Source organism: Rhopalosiphum maidis, chromosome 2 (assembly GCF_003676215.2).
Source record: "Rhopalosiphum maidis isolate BTI-1 chromosome 2, ASM367621v3, whole genome shotgun sequence".
In the NCBI taxonomy this organism is placed as follows: Eukaryota; Metazoa; Arthropoda; class Insecta; order Hemiptera; family Aphididae; genus Rhopalosiphum; species Rhopalosiphum maidis.
This window is the reverse complement of record NC_040878.1, coordinates 10,451,133-10,470,426: the sequence shown is the minus strand read 5'-3', so window position 1 is coordinate 10,470,426 and position 19,294 is coordinate 10,451,133. Positions and strand designations below refer to the sequence as shown.

At 25.6% G+C, this 19,294-nt stretch overlaps 2 protein-coding genes across 2 annotated transcripts in view; one reads left to right on the top strand and one right to left on the bottom strand.

The window, feature by feature from the left end:
• LOC113554739 (cubilin-like) overlaps positions 1-16,172 on the top strand; it is a 30,823-nt gene extending 14,651 nt beyond the window's left edge. The window contains 28 exon segments of the mRNA XM_026958705.1: positions 33-254; positions 515-673; positions 755-948; positions 1,250-1,390; positions 1,565-1,767; positions 2,388-2,566; positions 3,013-3,264; positions 3,492-3,656; positions 3,912-4,117; positions 4,285-4,462; positions 4,980-5,171; positions 5,249-5,349; positions 5,412-5,591; positions 6,419-6,826; positions 7,047-7,190; positions 7,259-7,421; positions 8,865-9,062; positions 10,909-11,050; positions 11,122-11,384; positions 12,024-12,241; positions 12,822-12,987; positions 13,058-13,269; positions 14,155-14,308; positions 14,406-14,590; positions 14,651-14,816; positions 15,262-15,402; positions 15,811-15,917; positions 16,005-16,172. Coding sequence (XP_026814506.1) covers positions 33-254; positions 515-673; positions 755-948; positions 1,250-1,390; positions 1,565-1,767; positions 2,388-2,566; positions 3,013-3,264; positions 3,492-3,656; positions 3,912-4,117; positions 4,285-4,462; positions 4,980-5,171; positions 5,249-5,349; positions 5,412-5,591; positions 6,419-6,826; positions 7,047-7,190; positions 7,259-7,421; positions 8,865-9,062; positions 10,909-11,050; positions 11,122-11,384; positions 12,024-12,241; positions 12,822-12,987; positions 13,058-13,269; positions 14,155-14,308; positions 14,406-14,590; positions 14,651-14,816; positions 15,262-15,402; positions 15,811-15,917; positions 16,005-16,121 — 5,156 coding nt within the window. The 3' untranslated portion in view covers positions 16,122-16,172.
• Positions 16,173-16,888: 716 nt separating this feature from the next.
• On the bottom strand, positions 16,889-17,763 carry LOC113554666 (UPF0691 protein C9orf116 homolog). The gene is made up of 2 exons (XM_026958615.1): positions 17,647-17,763; positions 16,889-17,124 (listed from the first exon to the last, which is right to left on the bottom strand). The coding sequence occupies exons 1-2, from the start codon at positions 17,738-17,740 to the stop codon at positions 16,937-16,939; spliced, it is 282 nt and encodes a 93-aa protein (XP_026814416.1). The 5' UTR covers positions 17,741-17,763; the 3' UTR covers positions 16,889-16,936.
• Between the last annotated feature and the right edge of the window lie 1,531 nt (positions 17,764-19,294).

Below are 19,294 nucleotides of genomic sequence, written 5' to 3'. Positions count from 1 at the left end.
TATAAATAACGAAAAAATCTTCTCGTTTACAGTTAATAGTACAAGTTTTGATTATTATTTATCACCAAACTCAAATAGGAGTGTGACTATAACAAGTCCTGGTTATCCTTATGGTTACGCACAGAATCTAAATGTTACTTGGATAATACACACGGAATCACATTACCATATTAATATTGAAATTATTGACATAAATTTTTATCCCAGTCATACATTTCAAATATACCCTGGAAGTTATCTTGATGTAGTAACTGGTATTATTAATTATTTTACTATGTTATTTTCATTTTTAAGTTAATTTATTACTGTTATCTGTAAGTATTTAATAACTGTTTTTATTCTTCTTAGGTAGATATTTTTTTAATACATTTTTAAATAAATTTTAATATTAACTTATATTTTATTTAGCCTCATGGAATTAAAACGTTGACTGTTTTGTTAACACAGATTGTTTTTAAATCAACCGTACTGAATTAATTTAATAATGTTTTATGTATAAATACTTTTGATTTAGTTGATCCCGATACGGCAAATACGATACATTTAAAAACAGTGTATGTAAATACGAATCAAATTAACGATAAAAATATAGTTGGTAAGAATAAAGTAGTATTAACTTTCATTTCAAACAAGTTATTAAATGGATCAGGATTTAAAGTTGAAGCAAAATTAAGTATGTTAAATTATCTATATTAAGTGTATTTTTTTTATGTAAGAACAGAGAAATATTCCTAATTTCTCTATATTATTATAGGATGTGGAGGTCAATTACAAGGACCATCAGGAGTCATTTACCTAACTAATATAACAAATCTATTTGAATCATTGCACTCGTATCAACTTCGTTGCACTTGGAATATCACTGTACGACCGGGAAGAACGATTTCAGTGAAACTTTTGACCATGAAATTATCTTCACATGATTTATGTAACGATAATTATATTTTGGTAAGTTGGAACTAAGAATAAGATGACTTTGAGATAAATTTCCAAAAATTTTCTTTTTCGTCCTTCTTTTAAATTTCAAGTTGGACTATAAGATATTGACTTTGTATTTAATGTATTTAATATTTACATTAGAGAAGTAAATATATTCACAATACTTAGATATTGTTGATATGATAATTATTCGTCCTCTTATATTTATTAAACGTTTTGTATAGATATATATTAATAGCATCTTTAACATAATTTTAAATTATTAAACAATATAATGTATTCATTTTCAATCTTTCGCACAATTTCATAGTTGAAAAATGGATTCTACGATGATTCGTCTTTTATTGGCAAAGGGAAATACTGTAATGAATCTGAAGAATCTAATGAATCAACATTGTCGACTACTAATAATAAGTTACAGATAAATGCTGTACTAGTTAAAGGAAATATAGTAAGTTTAAAAGCTTATATACTTTATGACTTTTATTAAAACAAATAAATTGAAATGTATGTTGATAAATAATTATTATGATGATAAAATGTACTTAAATACACTGTTTTCATTGTATATTTTCTGGATGCATTAACATATTTCTATTTAAAAATTACTAACGTTTCAATTTAGATCAAAATAGCATTCGAAGAAAAATCAATTAATTGTGGTGGACAAATTTATTTGAATGATATATACAATATTACTCAAATCACATCTCCTTCATATCCAAATATACCTCCAGCACACATAGAATGCATTTGGACGGTAGTCGTGCCGACTGGTGAACGGATATCTGTGACCATTGAAGACTTAGATTTCTCTGTTAGTAAAACGTAAGTAATCCTAAAATTAATGTCTTTCTAAAAAATGTATTATAGCTTATTATACCTTATAAAAATTAGATTTATTGTACATCACTAAACTTATATAAAATTATGTATCTACATCGTTACTATAAACAATTAAAAGATAATAATAAAATGCTAATAAATATTGAATTAATTAATTATCTTATAACGTAATTTTACATTTTTGATTATTAATTATTGATATAAATTTAGAATTTTTCTTTTGTACCATACAGCCTATGGCATAGATATTCAAATATGCAATATCACTATATTCCAACGAATGATAAAATATTTTAATTATAAATACTCACTTATATAGTGATAACATTATTATATATTTACCTAGTTAAAATTAATATGTATCCATAATAAGTTTTTTTGATTTATTAAATAAGTTATTTGTTAATTAATTAATTTAAGATTAATGCGTATTAATTTATAATATAATTGTTTAAACAAAAAAGAAATGATATAATTTCTAATTTACTTTAATAAAATTAACTGATTGTTAAACATTTAAACTATATTTTTTAATATCAATTAATTAATTCAATATATTATTTACTAAAGATAATTATAATTTTATGTTTAAATATATATAGATGTGAAACAGAATATTTGGAATTCAGAGATGGCGCAGCTCGATTTTCACGATTAATAAGTCATATTTGTCAGAATCCAGAAATTCAAGATATCGAAACTACAGACAAATTTTTATACATAAAGTATTTTACAGATTTAAATATGCCCAGCAATGGTTTTAAATTGAATATTAGTATAGGTAACTACTATTTTGTTTAAATAATTAGATTTATGTAATTATGTATATTATTTTAAACACCAGTATAATAGACATATTATTTAAATGACCATCATGATGTCCTTTTTTCGTATAGTAAATTTAATTTTATGGTAGATATATTTTTTTATTTACACTTTGAAAGGTTAGCATGTGTTTTAAAAAAATATTTCAATAGTTTTTGGATATGATTTTAAAATTAAGTTATAGTGTATAATATTTTACATAACCATTACTGACTATTTTAGATTTAAAAGATTTAAGCAATCTATATAAGTTGAAGTTTTGGTTGATAAATTTAATCAACATAAAATATTTTTGTAATAATTATTTTAGTTACGAAATTTGTGAATTATTTTTGTATTATACAATGTTCAAATTTAATATAAAAAAATGACAAGTTTATAAAACATTTTGCTTTCTAACAGCAAGATGTGGTGGTACACGACGTGCAGCTCAAGGTATAATATCGTCGCCTAAGTATCCTGGCTCATACGAGTCAAGTATGGATTGTGAGTACAAGATCATCGCTGCACCCGATATGCAAGTTGTGTTGAAATTAGAGACAGTGAGTCTTAACCGCCGGAATCCAAGAATTGGAATTGTCGAAGATACGGCGAACAACGAAAATTACGACGACACATTAACTATATTTGATGTAGATCCTTTAAACAAAACAAGTAATGTTTATATTTTTACAATTTTGTCTGTTTAAGATTCATGATGTTAGATATAATATAAATTTATATTTTTCTGTATAGCGTCATATAATATTTTATATTATGTTATTATAATTTACAGATCTACATAAATTTTAATTTTTCATCGTTTGACATCCTTTGGGGGTAGAATTTAGAAACCTTTTTAAATAAAAACAATTTAATTTTTATATTATTGTGTTTTTTAGGAGTAAAGATATCAACAATTTTTGGTTCCGATGTACCATTAAAAGACTTTAGATCATCCGGTCAAGAATTAATTATTAAATTCAAATCACACATTATAAACGAGCCATTTCGTATGAATAATACAAAAGCAAAATTTTTAATGTCATACCGCACAGCGAATATTGGTAATTTAATTAATATTTACATGTAGGTTGTTTAATTACTCTAATTATAAAAATCGATAATTTGAAATAATCCTTATTGAAAGGGCTTTTATTTTATCGAAAACAGGTACAATATAAATAACTAATGCAATTTAAAGTAATTGTTTATATGTATTTAGTTTTCAATTCAATGATTTATACTACAAGAATATAGTTTTAACATAGAATGAAATGTTGTTTTTATGTATTGGTCTTTCTGTGTTTATTGTTTAATAGATTGTCATAAGAATTACGACGTTGAAAGTGGTGAAATAACCAGTCCTCCTTTAACTATTCTGAGTTCTCGAGGTATGTATTGCACTTATAAGATTAAAGTACCCAAAGGACGCAGAATTACCATAGAAATAATCAAAGGAAAATCGCTTGCTCAAACTTGTGAAAAGAATAGTATGCCAGAAAATATGTTTAAAGAAAAACTTGAAGTAAATATAAATAACTAATAATTCTAATAATATATAGTTATGTAAATTTACAATGTATAAAATTCCATACTTAAATATCAACTCTAATTTGGATATTTAAATTTTAAATTGTGAACAATCGATATAATTAACATCACTAATTTATATTCTGTTGAATGTAATCATAGATTTATCAAGTGGTAAGTACGGTTATTCGGAATGTTGCATGTATTGACCCTGTTATTAATCCTATATCGTTGAACTATATGTATGAATCAATTTCAAACGATATATTGTTGATTTATGATGGCCCAAAAGGTATTACAGATGGTTTTCATTTTAAATTCTCATCGGACAAACCTTCCAGTAAGTAAACATTATCTACAGATTTGTTATACGTATAAAGCTATTGCATACTCAAACCTAACATACAGGGAAAAGTGTATTAACTAATTTTGTAAAATTTTATATTATGTAATTTATATTCTAACCTTTAATAGTATAGACTATAGGTATAAAATTCCTGGTAAAATCCAAAGTTATATTTTAAATCTATGCCACATTGTTTTTAATGCATTTATTTAATTAAATACTAAAAATCAGATAATTTCTTTAAGTCAAAACACTTTAACAGTACCTAATCTACATACTATTAAACCTATATAAAAAAAAACAACTTCTTACATTTTTCAAATATTTAAATTTATTATTTTATTTTTATTTATTCTTCAAGAAGATAATGGGCCCCATTACACATTTTATAACACTATAAAACTGCGAATAATTGACATTCAGATGTTTGATGCAACACAATTATAATTTATTATTGTTTTAAATATTGATTTTTAGATAAACTACAGTAATTTTTTTATAAATTTTATAGTTTGTGGGGGTATAACAGATGCCAGTATCAAAGGTACTCTAGAGTTTCCAGTTAAAAATTTAGCCAGGGGTTATTGCAAATGGGATCTTACAAACAAAAATGGAACGATTGTAATATCAATAAATTTCCGTATTAATGAAAGCCAAATGCTTTGTCATGAAGAAAACTATTATCTGTTACTGGCTACTGATGGTAGATATATTATATTTTAAATTTTATAATTATAACTTTTTAAATGTATTAAAATATGAATTATAATTATTGTTTAGAAGATGAAAGTGCACGAGTATTACTAAAAAGGTGTTGTCCAAAGTCAAATACGAACGACAAGTTTACAGTTCTAAGTCCTACGCCCATGGTTAAGCTTTTGGTAAAACATTTTAATTAAACAAGAATAATAAATGGATAGATAATGAGTAATTAATATTTCAGGTGTATACAAATCCAATGAAAACTAACATCACGGGGACTATTGATTATAGCGTTAATTCATGCGGCGGTGTAATAAATGGACAAAAAATAACAATAACCAGTACTAATTATCCTAAAAATTTTGGTAAAAATTCAAAATGTGCTTGGTATTTAAAACTTCCTGAAGGTAACAATGTAGATGTAAGTATGCAGGAACGATAATTATCTACATACATAGTACTATAATACATGTTTGTGTAGGTAGTGTATATTATTTATTGATAAAAATTATTTGAAATAAATTACGAGTAGTAAGATACATAATACTATATGTATATTATTATATGTAGTTTAAGTTTTACAGTAACTAAAATATAATATAAAATTTTAACCTTAATTATTGTTAGAATTAATTTTTTATGCTGGGTTAATTATGTTATTACAACAATCAAATACAATTTGATATTTCCTCTGTCGCGCGGAAAATGATTGAATCAAAAAATATATGTTTTTGGTGATAACTGTTCTAATATTACAAATAAATTGAATAAAAAAGTCGTAAAATTTAATATGAATATTCTATCACGTAATTCAAAATTAGTTAACTATTTATTTGTTTGATGTTTGGTTGTAATTGAAATTTTAATGCGATGTACACTAAGCGAAATCGGTAATAAAACAATCGACACAATTGACTAAAGATTATTCGTTATGTATAATTGTTGATATAGTTTGTAAAAATCATAAAAAATATCGTATTTAGCCTAATATCATAATATATATATCTGTTAATAAAAGTTGTATTCAATCGTTTCGGAGTTTTATTAGATTAACGTGAAATTTAAAATAACAATTATATTTACTTATAAACCAGATTTTGCTGATTTTTTTTTTTTAATTTCACTAAAAAAATGTAAATATAAAATATTTTCGTTAAAATTTTATACACAATAATATTATATATTCTTAGAGCATTGTACGTAAACTTAGATTAAAATAACATTTGAATTATTTTTTTATTTTTTTAGATACGTTTTAATGATTTTGATCTCGATTCATCGTGTGATAATAATTATGTTATGTTATACGATGGCCCTGGTCCTGAAAGTCCTTTACTTGGAAAATATTGTGGTAATATTTTGCCGGAGAATTTAGTTGCTGCTTCAAACGAATTATGGGTTATATTTTCATCTGATGATGATAAAAGTAACAGGAGAGGGTTCAATTTAACTTTAGAATCAATACAAAATGGTTGTGGCAATATTTATGCAATGGACCAAGGAGAAATTTCTACAAGAAATTATCCAAACTTATATCCAAACAACGAAGAATGCGAGTGGACTATTGTGGTATTACCAGGCAATAGAATCAACTTGCAATTTGTAGAACGTTTTAATTTGGAACAAAGTGTAAATTGCACTAAAGACTATATACAGGTAAAAATTATGTATACAATATTATATAGTAAATTATTAATTCATTATATTATAATAATATAGTTATAATATAGTATAGGTTTTTATTGTGTATAATATTAATATTGTCAAAAGAAAATTACATTATTTAAGTAAAAAATTTCTTAATACTGCTGTTTATATAAAAAAATATATTTTAACTTTCAAAAAAAATATAATTTATTTATTAATAATAAAATAGGTTTATAATTTTATAAATGATATTTGGACGCCACTCGGAGATCGATTGTGTGGTCGTCAAATTCCACCACAATTCAACTCGTCTGAAACAAAACTCAAAATTCGTCTACGAACTGATAGTGATGTACAAGGTGATGGTTTTAAAGTAAGTCAATATCTAATATATTCATAAAATAAGGTTTTTTAAAAAGAAAATATTTTTTTTTTATTTAGATCAAGTGGAATAGTTTTTGTGGTGGGATTTTTACTCAAACTATCGGTAAAATCGTTTCACCAAATTATCCAAAACAGTATCCGAATAACATAGAATGCAACTATACGATATCAGCCCCCGGAGAAGAAATAAAACTAATTTTTAATTCATTTGAAATGGAAGGTAACTTATTATTGAATATTATAATTTATATTTATATTTGTATTTATTATACGTATTGTTTTCATATATTGTTGAAAAAAACATCGATAAATGTTTTTAAAAAAAAATTGGAACTTCCTATACTATATATATATAATTATGATAACAATAATATGACGTATATAGTAGATTTCGAGTGAACCTTAACTTTGAATAGGTCACGGCATAGTATAATGGATATATAGTTTATTTTAAACGAACGATGATTCGTAGCAGAGAAAATGTGAACTTCTATGTCCAGGGATATTTCATGTTCTGTATTACCTATATTTATGTTATTAATTATTATTACTATTCCTTTTTTTGTTCACAATTGTCTAACACATTAAATAATATTACTTGATAATGGCGTTTAGTTGAACACAGAACCGCAGAAATCGTGTAAAATATATAATAGTGATACGTGTCACCATATATTATGACAACAATACAACAATACAATAACAATAAACGTCATTATGACTAGTTTTAAATCTACGATTCATAATTTTTAAATCACAATGAAATAATTAACATGTTTGAGGTAAAATCTTTATTTTCCACTTAAGGAGACACTACAGTGTAGTGACTACAACCACATGTGTTGTTTCCTTCTTAGGGTATCGTATACAACATAGCACATTTTTTCAATAATACCTAGTTTGTGTTATTAAATTTAATATTAGACTGCATTATGAAATTGTTGAAATGATCAAACTTAAAGGCAAGAACATTATCATTATTTCTAGTTTTATTGATATTAAATTAGGTTAGATTTACTGGAGAGTATACTTTAAGTCGTAAGTGTAAAAATGATTTATATCAGTCACCAATTAAATGTTGAATAAATTCTCTTTCATGTTTTCAACCCAATATAAATATTTGCATATTCTGAATTACCAGTTAATTTAAATTTCTGTATATCTAACTAAAAGGTATAAAAATTCAATATAACTAATGTATACAAGTGTTGTGTGCTATTCTACATTTTTTTTGGTGTACGGAAAAAAAATTAAATCATATACCTATATAATTAAAAAAATGTATCAATGAGTATGGTTACGTAAATATTTGAATCATCGGTTGTTATAAGAGAAACCTTAAACATAAAAAAATTGTATTCAGAATTCGTGATCAGTTTTTTTTTTCAGTTGGTTTAGTATCGTTTTTTAGGGAAAAGCTAGTACTGTAAAAGCAGTACTTTATACTGTAACGAAAAATTATAACGTTGTAACATTAATTTAATTTTTGTGGTTTTTTAGTTTCAATGAAAACTGTAACACAAAATTGGTTAGCAAAAAAGTCTATCTAGTCTTGAAAAAAACTTAAAACATAATATTTATGTTATAACTAACTAAAAACTAACATTTAATGTATAATGAAAAAAAAATCAAACAAATAATTATCATTTTTATGAATATGCAGACCAGAAATGTCAATATGACAATTTGACAATTTACAACAAGGCAGGCGTATTTGACGATGAAACAAGTCATTTCGTTGCCACATATTGTGGGAATAACGTACCACGTCCAATGACATTTATGGATAGTGTCATGATGATATTCAAGGCGGACTTTTATATCACATTTGGTGGATTCGAAATACAATATGAGATTCAAAGTAAATAACAAACCTAATATTTAATTTTAAAGCATGTATACGTATAATTAATATTTTAATACAATTTAATCTATTATTTATCTGAATAGATATTTACCAATATATGGTCTACGTCTACTGTAATAATAATAATAATAATAATAATAATAATAATAATATGTAGTCTATAATACAAATTTAATTTAATTCAACGATTATACAAGAAATAATTATAAAAATTAAATCATCAAAATAAAATGTATATGAAATTAAAATTAGAATAAACTTATGATTTATGTAGTTTAGAAATAAAAATAAAAATATCTGTGTTATTTTACTAGATTCTTTAGTTGAAAATAAACGAAAAAATTATTTTACTAGTATTTTAAAAAGTCCATTACAATTTATAAATATACTATAATACTGGTTGGAGTAACTCATCGCTATCATACACAACAATAAGCTACACCGCTTCAACTGCATTACTATTATTTATAATAACATACAGCATTTATAATATAATTACTGAGATATGCAATAATAAAGTGTGTGTCACTGGGAGATAAAAATGCAAAATGCGGGACATGGCGTGGCGCAATGGATGCGCCTGCAGTTGGCTGACGGCGCTGCAGCGCGCTGGTTAGTAGTTACGTTGTTAGTTCCCGGATGGGAGATCTACTCGGGCGTTTTAGCAACACACGCGCCATGTCCTACCAAACTATAATAGTCGAGATAAAAATAACATAAATAGCTAAAAATATCTCCTAATGTGTTAAAGAAAAAAAAAAGTAAAATGTATAAAGTGTTTTAAAATAATAAATACTACAATCAGAATAATTCATAATAATCTAGTTATCTCAGCTGCAATTTCTACAAAGCATCGGTAGACTGCATACTAATACATATATATTTGTAGTAGTTACTAGGTACATAATGGTCAGATTGTATAATAGAATATGTCTAGTTTAATTCATTAAACATAAAGTAGAATATTTTTACAAAACCGTACTAATATTATATGTTAAATCGTATTTGGTCAACCGTCTTTGTTAAGAACACGCTACACCCACATGTGTTGTCTCCGTCTTACAAATGTAAAATATAGCAAATACTGTTTTGCGCGGGATAGGACTACTCAGGCAGTAATGATAGTTAAAACTACAAATTAATATATATAAATATATATATAACCATATTGAACCATATGGTTGAGAACATTATACTATGTGAAATATCGTTTTTATTTTTTTGATATCACTTATACAAAAAAAGTTCTTATTGTTTCAAAATCTATTATTTACGAACTTGAATAACTTTGTTTGTAGTTCCGTTATCGAAAAAATAAAAATGTTAATTCACAGCCAAAGTTCTCATTTTTATGTGGTGAAATGTTCGTTCAGTCCTTTCCCGCGCAAAATAGTTTTTACTATATTTGCTATGTTTTACATTTATAAGACGGAGACAAACCATGCAGGTGTAGTGTCCTCTTAAAATTGAAAAACTTAATGATTAATTAAGATCATGAGATCAATTTGAAAAGAGTACATTTTATAATAGAGTTTGAATACAATTAATTAATTTCATTATTGTATTTTCAAATATGTAATAGGTTTAGCTTATAAAAACATTAATAAATGCTTAGTTTAGATTTGTTTTAAAAATGCTCATATAAATGTTTTTTTGTGCCACTTTTAACACTGCTAATAAGTATTATCATGGTAATAATAATAATATCCATTTTTTGTTAATTTTGTTTATAGTGGATTACGAATCCAAATAATCACGATACAATAATAATTGTAGACTTATTTAAAACCGTTTGTTAAATTAATTTAATGGTACTTAATTGTTATATTTTTTTGTATAGGATGTGGAGGAGAAATTACGAGTCCGGGTATCATTAAATCCCCATTAGCTATTAACGGATTATTTGATGATACTAAGTATCCAGATGACGTAAACTGCACTTGGATTATACGTGCACCACCTGATCAAGTCGTACAGATTATGTATGTTTAATTATTTAGTTTATGTTATTAAAGTTTCATTTAATTCGTTTTAAAATGAGTACATTTTACAGATTTACTAAATTTCACTTGGAAAGTTATCCACCTCATTTTAATGAAAGAACACCAAACTGTTTATATCATAATGATTTTGTTGCCGTTATTGATGAGTCTGACTTAATAAATAATAATTCTCAAGGTTTACGCTTTTTTTGCGGAGTTTTAGATACAAAGTTACCAGAATTTGTGTCTAAAACGAATTCTACGTATGTACAATTTATTAGTGATTCTTCAATAAGTGGCAAAGGATTTGAGGCCGAAATTAAATTTACTTATGGTAAAGTTGTACATTTTTTAATTGTTTATTAAAATAATTTACAGTCATTAAATAAATTTCAGTTTTTGTATTATATTAATTCCCAAATATTGAGTAAAATAATTAGTACATTTGATAAAACTGGATGAATATTTTTATTATTTTCAGAGTTTATTTTAGACAATATTGAGTTCCTAAATTTTACAAGAATATAGTAATTATCATGTTTCTACAATTTATTTTCATATTATTTTAAATTGCCTGTATCTATTTCACACTAAAACCCGATACTATTTTTGCATAAAATCTAATTGTTTTTATAATTAACCGAATAGTGTGATTATTTGAACTAAAAATGTTATATAGATATAAATTGATCACAAACATGCTTTGTATTTCAAAAACAAATATTATTTAGTACCATAATATGGTATACATAATATTATAATGTGATAATTGTATCGTGTATAGTGTAATACATAAATTTCATTTTAAATATTTATACATTTAAAATTCAAAATTTCTGTAGTAGCTTATATTCACTATATAATAATTAACAGTTTTCAATAATAATTTTTTTTTCAAAACAACAATTTATACATATGTAATATTCTATTAGTGTATATTCTATACCATTTATCAATTTTATTTTTGTCATAGGTGAATCTCATGGTTGTGGAGGTACTATAAGGTTAAATCAAACAAATAACACGTCCAGTTATACATTGAAAGCCCCAAACATTACTGTGAAAACCGATTTGGATTGTGGATGGTTAATATTAGTAGAGCCGTCGTATACTGTTCAGATGCAGGTGATCAGTTACACAGAAACACCGAAATGTTCAAACACAACAAATTGTTTATGTAGTACTATGCAGGTAACAATAATCCCTTAATTTTTTAACTCAACATTTATTCAATAGTTTCTTTTGTATTATAAACTAACGAATTTGATTAAATTATACCATAAATGATTGAACCCACTTCACCACTTAATCCGTCGGATTAGGATCGAGAAAAGATCTATTAAACAACGATATTAAATTATGAATTGTAAACAATTATTTTAGACATTGATATTTTGCAAATTCTATAATCACCTAATCAATTTAATACTAAAACTAATTGCTTTGTACATATTTTGCATGTACTTGATTACGTAATAAACATTATATGCTAATATAAAATGATATAGTTATGTAACATTTTATTATTATTTTTTTTTTGTACACACGTGAACTGCTAAGTAAATTAGTTTACATATATAATACGTAGGGGACGGATTTATATAATATATGTACAAAAGTCCTCAAATATGATTTTAAAATTACTATAATATGCTACAAAATATGCATTTATTTTTTAAATGCACTTAAAATTCAATCATTTTGCGATAAAACAACATAATATATGAGGTTTAAAAAAATGTATTGAATATATTAATGGTCTTAATTTTAGTTTTATGATGGTCCTGGACGTTCAGCATTGAAAATTCGTCAATACTGCTCAGGAAATGTAGACTATCCTCCATTATTATCGTCTGGTAATGACGCATTTATTAGATACTCCAGCATTGCTTCGGACGTAGATATACATTTTGAGATAAAAATAACACCAGTGATATGTAAATTATTAGTATATATTCAAAAATAAATATAAATACTTAATAAAAAAATCGTTTTTAATTTTAATAGCGATTTGTGGCGCAAGTGAATTGTCTGTCACCAATCAATCAAAAGTATTAACGTCTCCAAATTATCCATTACCATATACGAACGATTTAATTTGTACATGGTACTTACAATTAGAATCTTTAAGTTCATCTCTTCAGTTACGATTCACGGATTTGAATTTAGACGACACCAATGACTGTTCATCTAATTATTTGGAAATAAAATACATACAGGTAAATATCCCGTTATTTTGTAGAAAATAGAAAATAAGGGTTAATATTAGTCATTTGGTATGCAAATACTAATTGTGAACTAATGCGTATAAACTTATTATTATTGTGGATTTTGTTTTTATTTCTTACAATTTTTTGGTTAATGTATTAACAATGACTGTTAGCAATATATTTTAATTATATTTAAATACTTTTATTTTTAATAATTTAATAAGAAATACTATAATATATAATTATAAAATGAATATAATAATTAGCAAAATAAATGATCTGTATAAAAATAAAAATAAAAACAATGTATTCTACGAAAAAGATAACACAAACATTTCAAATATATAACCTGGAATTTTATTCTGGTTTTTTTTACTGAAAAACTATCTGTGCATACGCAGCAAGATATTTTTTTTTGATTGCACCCCTTTTTTCAATTTTAATTAAATTGTTTTTTCTCAACTATTTTGACTTATCAAGTTTTTTTTTATCTTAAAAATTAACTTAATGAGTGTAATTTAAAATGTCTATATATGTATGTTGTATTTATCGTGTTTTTTAATAATCTATTTTCAATTTAAAAAAGTTCCATTAATTAATTTAATTCGAATCCAAAAAATGTAAGTTTAACTTAAAAAAAAATTATTTTGCTGTGCATGTCAAAATGTTGTTATACAAATTTTAATTTTTCAAAAATAAATCTAATATTACTAATATTAAAATTTTAGGAAGTAAAAAAAAAAATACCAAATACAATTTAGGGTTATACGTTTGGAATTGAAAAATGTTATCTTTAACATTAATTATGCCGTATTATGCCATATTATGTACACTTAAATATTCAAAATATAACATTGTGCTAATAAATTTAAATATTTATTCATTTATATTTAGTGGTTGGAATGGTCATACAGTACTTTTCGTCTTTGCCACGAAGATCATGTATTTGATTTTATAGGTGAACCTTCGAAAATGTTTAAATTGACACTTCACACAGTTGCCGACCAAAAAACACCAAAAGGCTTTAAACTAGAGTATACGACAACAAGTATATATTTGCAATATTCTTAAAAACCATAGATTATCTGTTGACTGATTTTATAGTTAACATAATTATTATTATTAACCATGCAATTTAATCATAGGGTGTCCAATAACATACACAAAAAGCTATGGGTATATTCATCATGAATATGATCAACAAATGTCAACGGGAGAAGAATGTTTATTCATAATAAACTTAGCTCAACCAAATTTAACAATTTCTTTATATATTACAACGTTTATTTTTATGGAATCATCGCTAACACCAATGTCTAATTACTTGAAGGTAAATTAGGTATTTATTACAACTTTCAATTTCAAGTATCTAATATAAATTTAATTTTAGATTTATGATGGGTCGTCTGTCTTATCACCACTGATAACAACGTTGAACGATAGGATTAAGATTCCTCTTCCTGTATTTTCAACGGGTCCATCGTTGACGATTGCATTTAAAACAACCGACAAATATGTAGGAATGTTGGACATGAGTTACACTTCTACAGATCAAGGTATACGTAATTAGTACAATACCCCATTATACGCTGTTTATAAATTGCAAGTTAAATTAACGATTTAAAAATTTAAAGTTTTCGTTAATTGCTTACTTAATTTAATTATACTTAAATAATCTTATTTAAATCAATTTAATTTTAATTTTAAGAAATTAAGTTTATTTTATTTTATTACATTTTAATCGATTTCGTTTTTATATCAAATATTATTTCGGGTTTATAGTATGACATTTTTTTTTACTAACAAAAAACATCAAAGAAGTATTATAGATAAATAATGCACAAACAGTGTGTAGTTTTGAGTTGGTAAAAATAAAGTAAGCTACCTAGTGTTATAAGTAATATTGCATGTTAACTTGAGTTAAAAAACAAAAAAAATATTATTAATTTTCTCAGCTTTGATGAAATGTGTATTTTACTACTATTTTGGACACAAATATAGGTAGAGGTTGCGGTGGAAAAATGTTCAATATGGATGGCACGATTGTAAGTCCAAGGTTTTCTATGGTATACAATAAGAACTCAACTTGCAGGTGGGATATTGCGGTTCCTAGACCACATCCAATAACGATTCAATTTAGAGGTGTGTATGCAGACTATTTTGTAGATGTTTTATTATTTAAATTAATCTATAACCTATTTTCAATATTTTATGATCGTCTTAAGAAAAACTTAACATAATTTTTTTTCTCAAAAATTTAGTTTTTTTAATGTTAATATTTTCAAAAATGTATATAATACTTTTCGATATAGCAAGATAGTTATCTGAATCCTTACTAATTGAAATTTTAGATGAAATATTAAAAGGTTGCGTGAAGACGATAAACAACAATTAAATAGTCACATTTTAGGTCGATTTAAATCGTTAAAAAAAAATAATATTGTGATTGATCGCATATTAATTTGAAAATTAATTATTCATTTTGTTCTTTTCAAGCTATATTAAATCATGTAGTACACATTGATATGGATGATTTTTTTTCTTAATTAGTGTTTAACCTTGGTTCGAGAATGACATGCAATACCGATTATTTAGAAATTTACAATGTCGATCAGAAAACAGGAGAATCGTCGTTTGTTGCTAAATACTGTGGCGGAGTGAGTTTATTATCTGTTAATATCATAATATAATAATATAATTGTAATTGGATTTTGTTAATTTGGCCGTTTTGATTGTTTGTTCAGGATACTCCAGCGGTCCACACCAGCGATACAGGAGCAGTCTTCGTTCGTTACGTGACAAGCACACGCAACACCGGTACGGGTTGGGTACTGCACTTTAATGAAAAAAGCCATATTTAAAACAGTATTATAATACTTATTGCTGTCTACGAATTAAACAAAAATATTACAATAAATGATTTTGATTTTATTTGATATATTAATTATTTATCGTATTTTTTGCGTTGAATGTATTCCAATATATTTTCAAGTGTTTAATGAGTCTAAGGTTTATCAGCCATATTAGACTTAGGATTCATGTGTATTTACATTTCTCGTAAATTCATTTATTACACCCGAACCCATATGGCTATTTATTGTATACTGTGATAAATCAATTCTTGGTGTAAGGTGCAATTTGGAAATTATTTGACTTTAACTTATTATAGTACTGGCTATAATATGGTAATATGATATTATTTTTGTTATTGTCTATGACTAAATTTGAAATGGTATAAGGAGTAGGACCCATTACCTTACTGTGTTACTTCAACTCAAGCACACGGAGTACTTTATAACTTTATTAATTTAATACATTTAAATGTGTTAGATATTTTATATTATTAATACATAGATATTATTTTGTTCTATTACAATTACATTATTAAAATGAATATGTATTATATAAAAATCACATTAAGCCTGGATTAATATCTAATTATTTTATTAGCCCTGCTGCAGGATCAACAACAGAAAACTACCAATAAAATAAACACAACCACAGAAATAATAATAATATTAGGAAAACTTAATTTGTACGTGAATATACTTATTACTTATACACAATAATATAAAACGCTGATAACTATTTAAAGTTAATGTGTTTTTATTACGATTGACTTACAATGTGTCTATATTTTTATATATTACTATGGATATATTATTGTAGATATCGTTCACATGTTCAACGAGTGATCTCTATACATTCCTCTGATAAACTGCTCTTGCCCGAATCGCTGCGACTTTCCGTGATAACATTTCCTCGCAGTGTGCACAGTTGGCGGGAAGTATCCGTAATCGTTGTAGGTAGTCGCGTAGAACAGATTTGTTGGAGTTCGTCTGGTTTTGCTGTAGTTCTGTAAACCTGTGACAAGAAACCATAATATTCGACATATTATACGTATAAATACAGTACGAGTATATTAATTTGTGCTTTGGTAAAATGTTAGATGAATTTTTTTTTAATTTAAAAAAGTTGTTGAAATTTGAAAGCTAAGTTTGAGTGTCTAGTACGGTTAATACCGTTATCTGTGTAAATAGAACTCGGGTGGGCTGAATTATAGTCTCTGGTGCTTTTTTGTCAAGTTGAAAAGTGATAAGCCAAAAGTTGTGTTTGGATGTCTTTAGTTATCATCCACCCCCGTGACGATACGTTCTGGTGTTTTTTTTTATATGTGAAAAAATGTAAAAGTGTAAAGAGCAGTGTGGTTGTATATATAGGGCTATTTATCGGGATAAAGTGTATTATTATACACGTGTAATCGATGTAGTCGTTACGATATTATAAATAAATAAATAAATACGTCTGCACTCTACATAATATCCTGTTCGTATTATATAATCGAACCTAATACCGCGTATAAAGTGTATAATATTCTGTACCTACCTGGATATTCAAAACGGGTGGGTAAGTTATGTGTTTTATAAAAATCTGACGTTTTTTCCTGAGTGCCACCTGAACTACCGTCTCTGTTGTCCATGTTGGAAAAACTCACTACGTGCCGCCGTGCATCACACCGACTAAAATGAATTATAATATTGATCTAACTACGACCCTTTCGTAAATACCTACCCATCACGGAAACCACTGTAGTTATAAAAAATATATTTTTTTTATCAATCTTCAATTCAAAACATTTACATTAAAAATTCAAAGGTATTTATTTATTATATAACTATAAAAGTTAACCTGCAGTAGTAACACGGTAAATTATGGTTATTAATAAATGACAGCATATTATATTATATTTTAATCATTTTCAGTTACTTTATATTGAATGATTGCACACTTATTTTATCCATTTTTTTACTTTGCCTATAAGTAATATATATTCGGTGACTTTTGGGCAGCAGAATCTATATATTTATTAGCGTTGATATTTTTTTGTGAAAATAAAATTAAAAAGTTAGAGATTTATTTTTGAAGTTCTAATATTGTGTGTAAACTTATTTTCCCAGTCACTTTTTTCGATAGATGGCGTTGCCGTTTTAATTATCGTATTTTTTCTATTTCATAGGTTTCTGTATCAACCAATTGTGCTCGATGATGTTTTAATTTTTCTCGTGTTTCTAGTTCTTTATATACAAAATGATACGGTCGTACAGGGGTTTCAGCTCGCACTAAATAATTATAGTTGTTAGTGGCGGTATAGCGGCAAGGTGACCAGAATCAGTAAGCTCTTTTAGTAGCTATTATATTTTAGTAGTATAGCGAGACTTAACTCTAAATATTTAAAGTGATGAGTATATAATTTTAAAATATATTACTACTGATCAACAATAAAAAATGTACTAGTTGATTTCAGTTTCACCACTATTAGACAATAATATAGCCAATTAATAGACAACAGCACTTATAGATTATTATTGGTACCAGAAATCTACACTTTATTTTAAATTATACTACATCTTTAACCTATATCTTTAAACATACATTATGTTTACTATCAACTAGTCAATCAAGAACCGCTTGGACCTATGAAACGAAAACTAGTTGGCCGTCATTTCATCTTTTTACAAAACGAGTTTTTTTTATATATCTACCATGATTTATTTAAGTGGGTGAAAAATTACCAGACTCTACCTCATCCGATCAATCTGATCACTACATATGTTGTATATAGTATTAATCTTAAATTAATCATACAAAGTAGTCACGGAGGTGTAAAACATTTAAATATTTGTATTCGAATACTTTTTTCATTATTGTATTTTAGTAGTACTTAAATACTTTTATACGGTATAGAATATCAAACTAATACATCTCAAATACATTTATATTTTGTACTTGTGTTTTATACTCTTTTATTATTTTATTATAAGTGCTATAATTTTGATTTATAAAAAATGACGATAATATTAAATTTACGATTTTTTATGATTTACTGTCAGATTTTTACGAAATTAGTTATTGTATAATAATATAATCGACTCAGTAGAAAGAGTATAGATGGTGCTGCTATTACGACAATGACTAATTAACTTTTAAAAGAAACTATAATTTTTAAATATAATAGAAATTTTTGCATAAATTT

Excerpts from the sequence above, each read along its gene's own strand:
- LOC113554666 (XM_026958615.1), bottom strand. The coding sequence starts at position 17,740 with ATGGACAACAGAGACGGTAGTTCAGGTGGCACTCAGGAAAAAACGTCA. Across the intron at positions 17,125-17,646 it reads CACCCGTTTTGAATATCCAG|GTTTACAGAACTACAGCAAA; the intron begins GTAGGTACAGAA and ends TTCTTGTCACAG.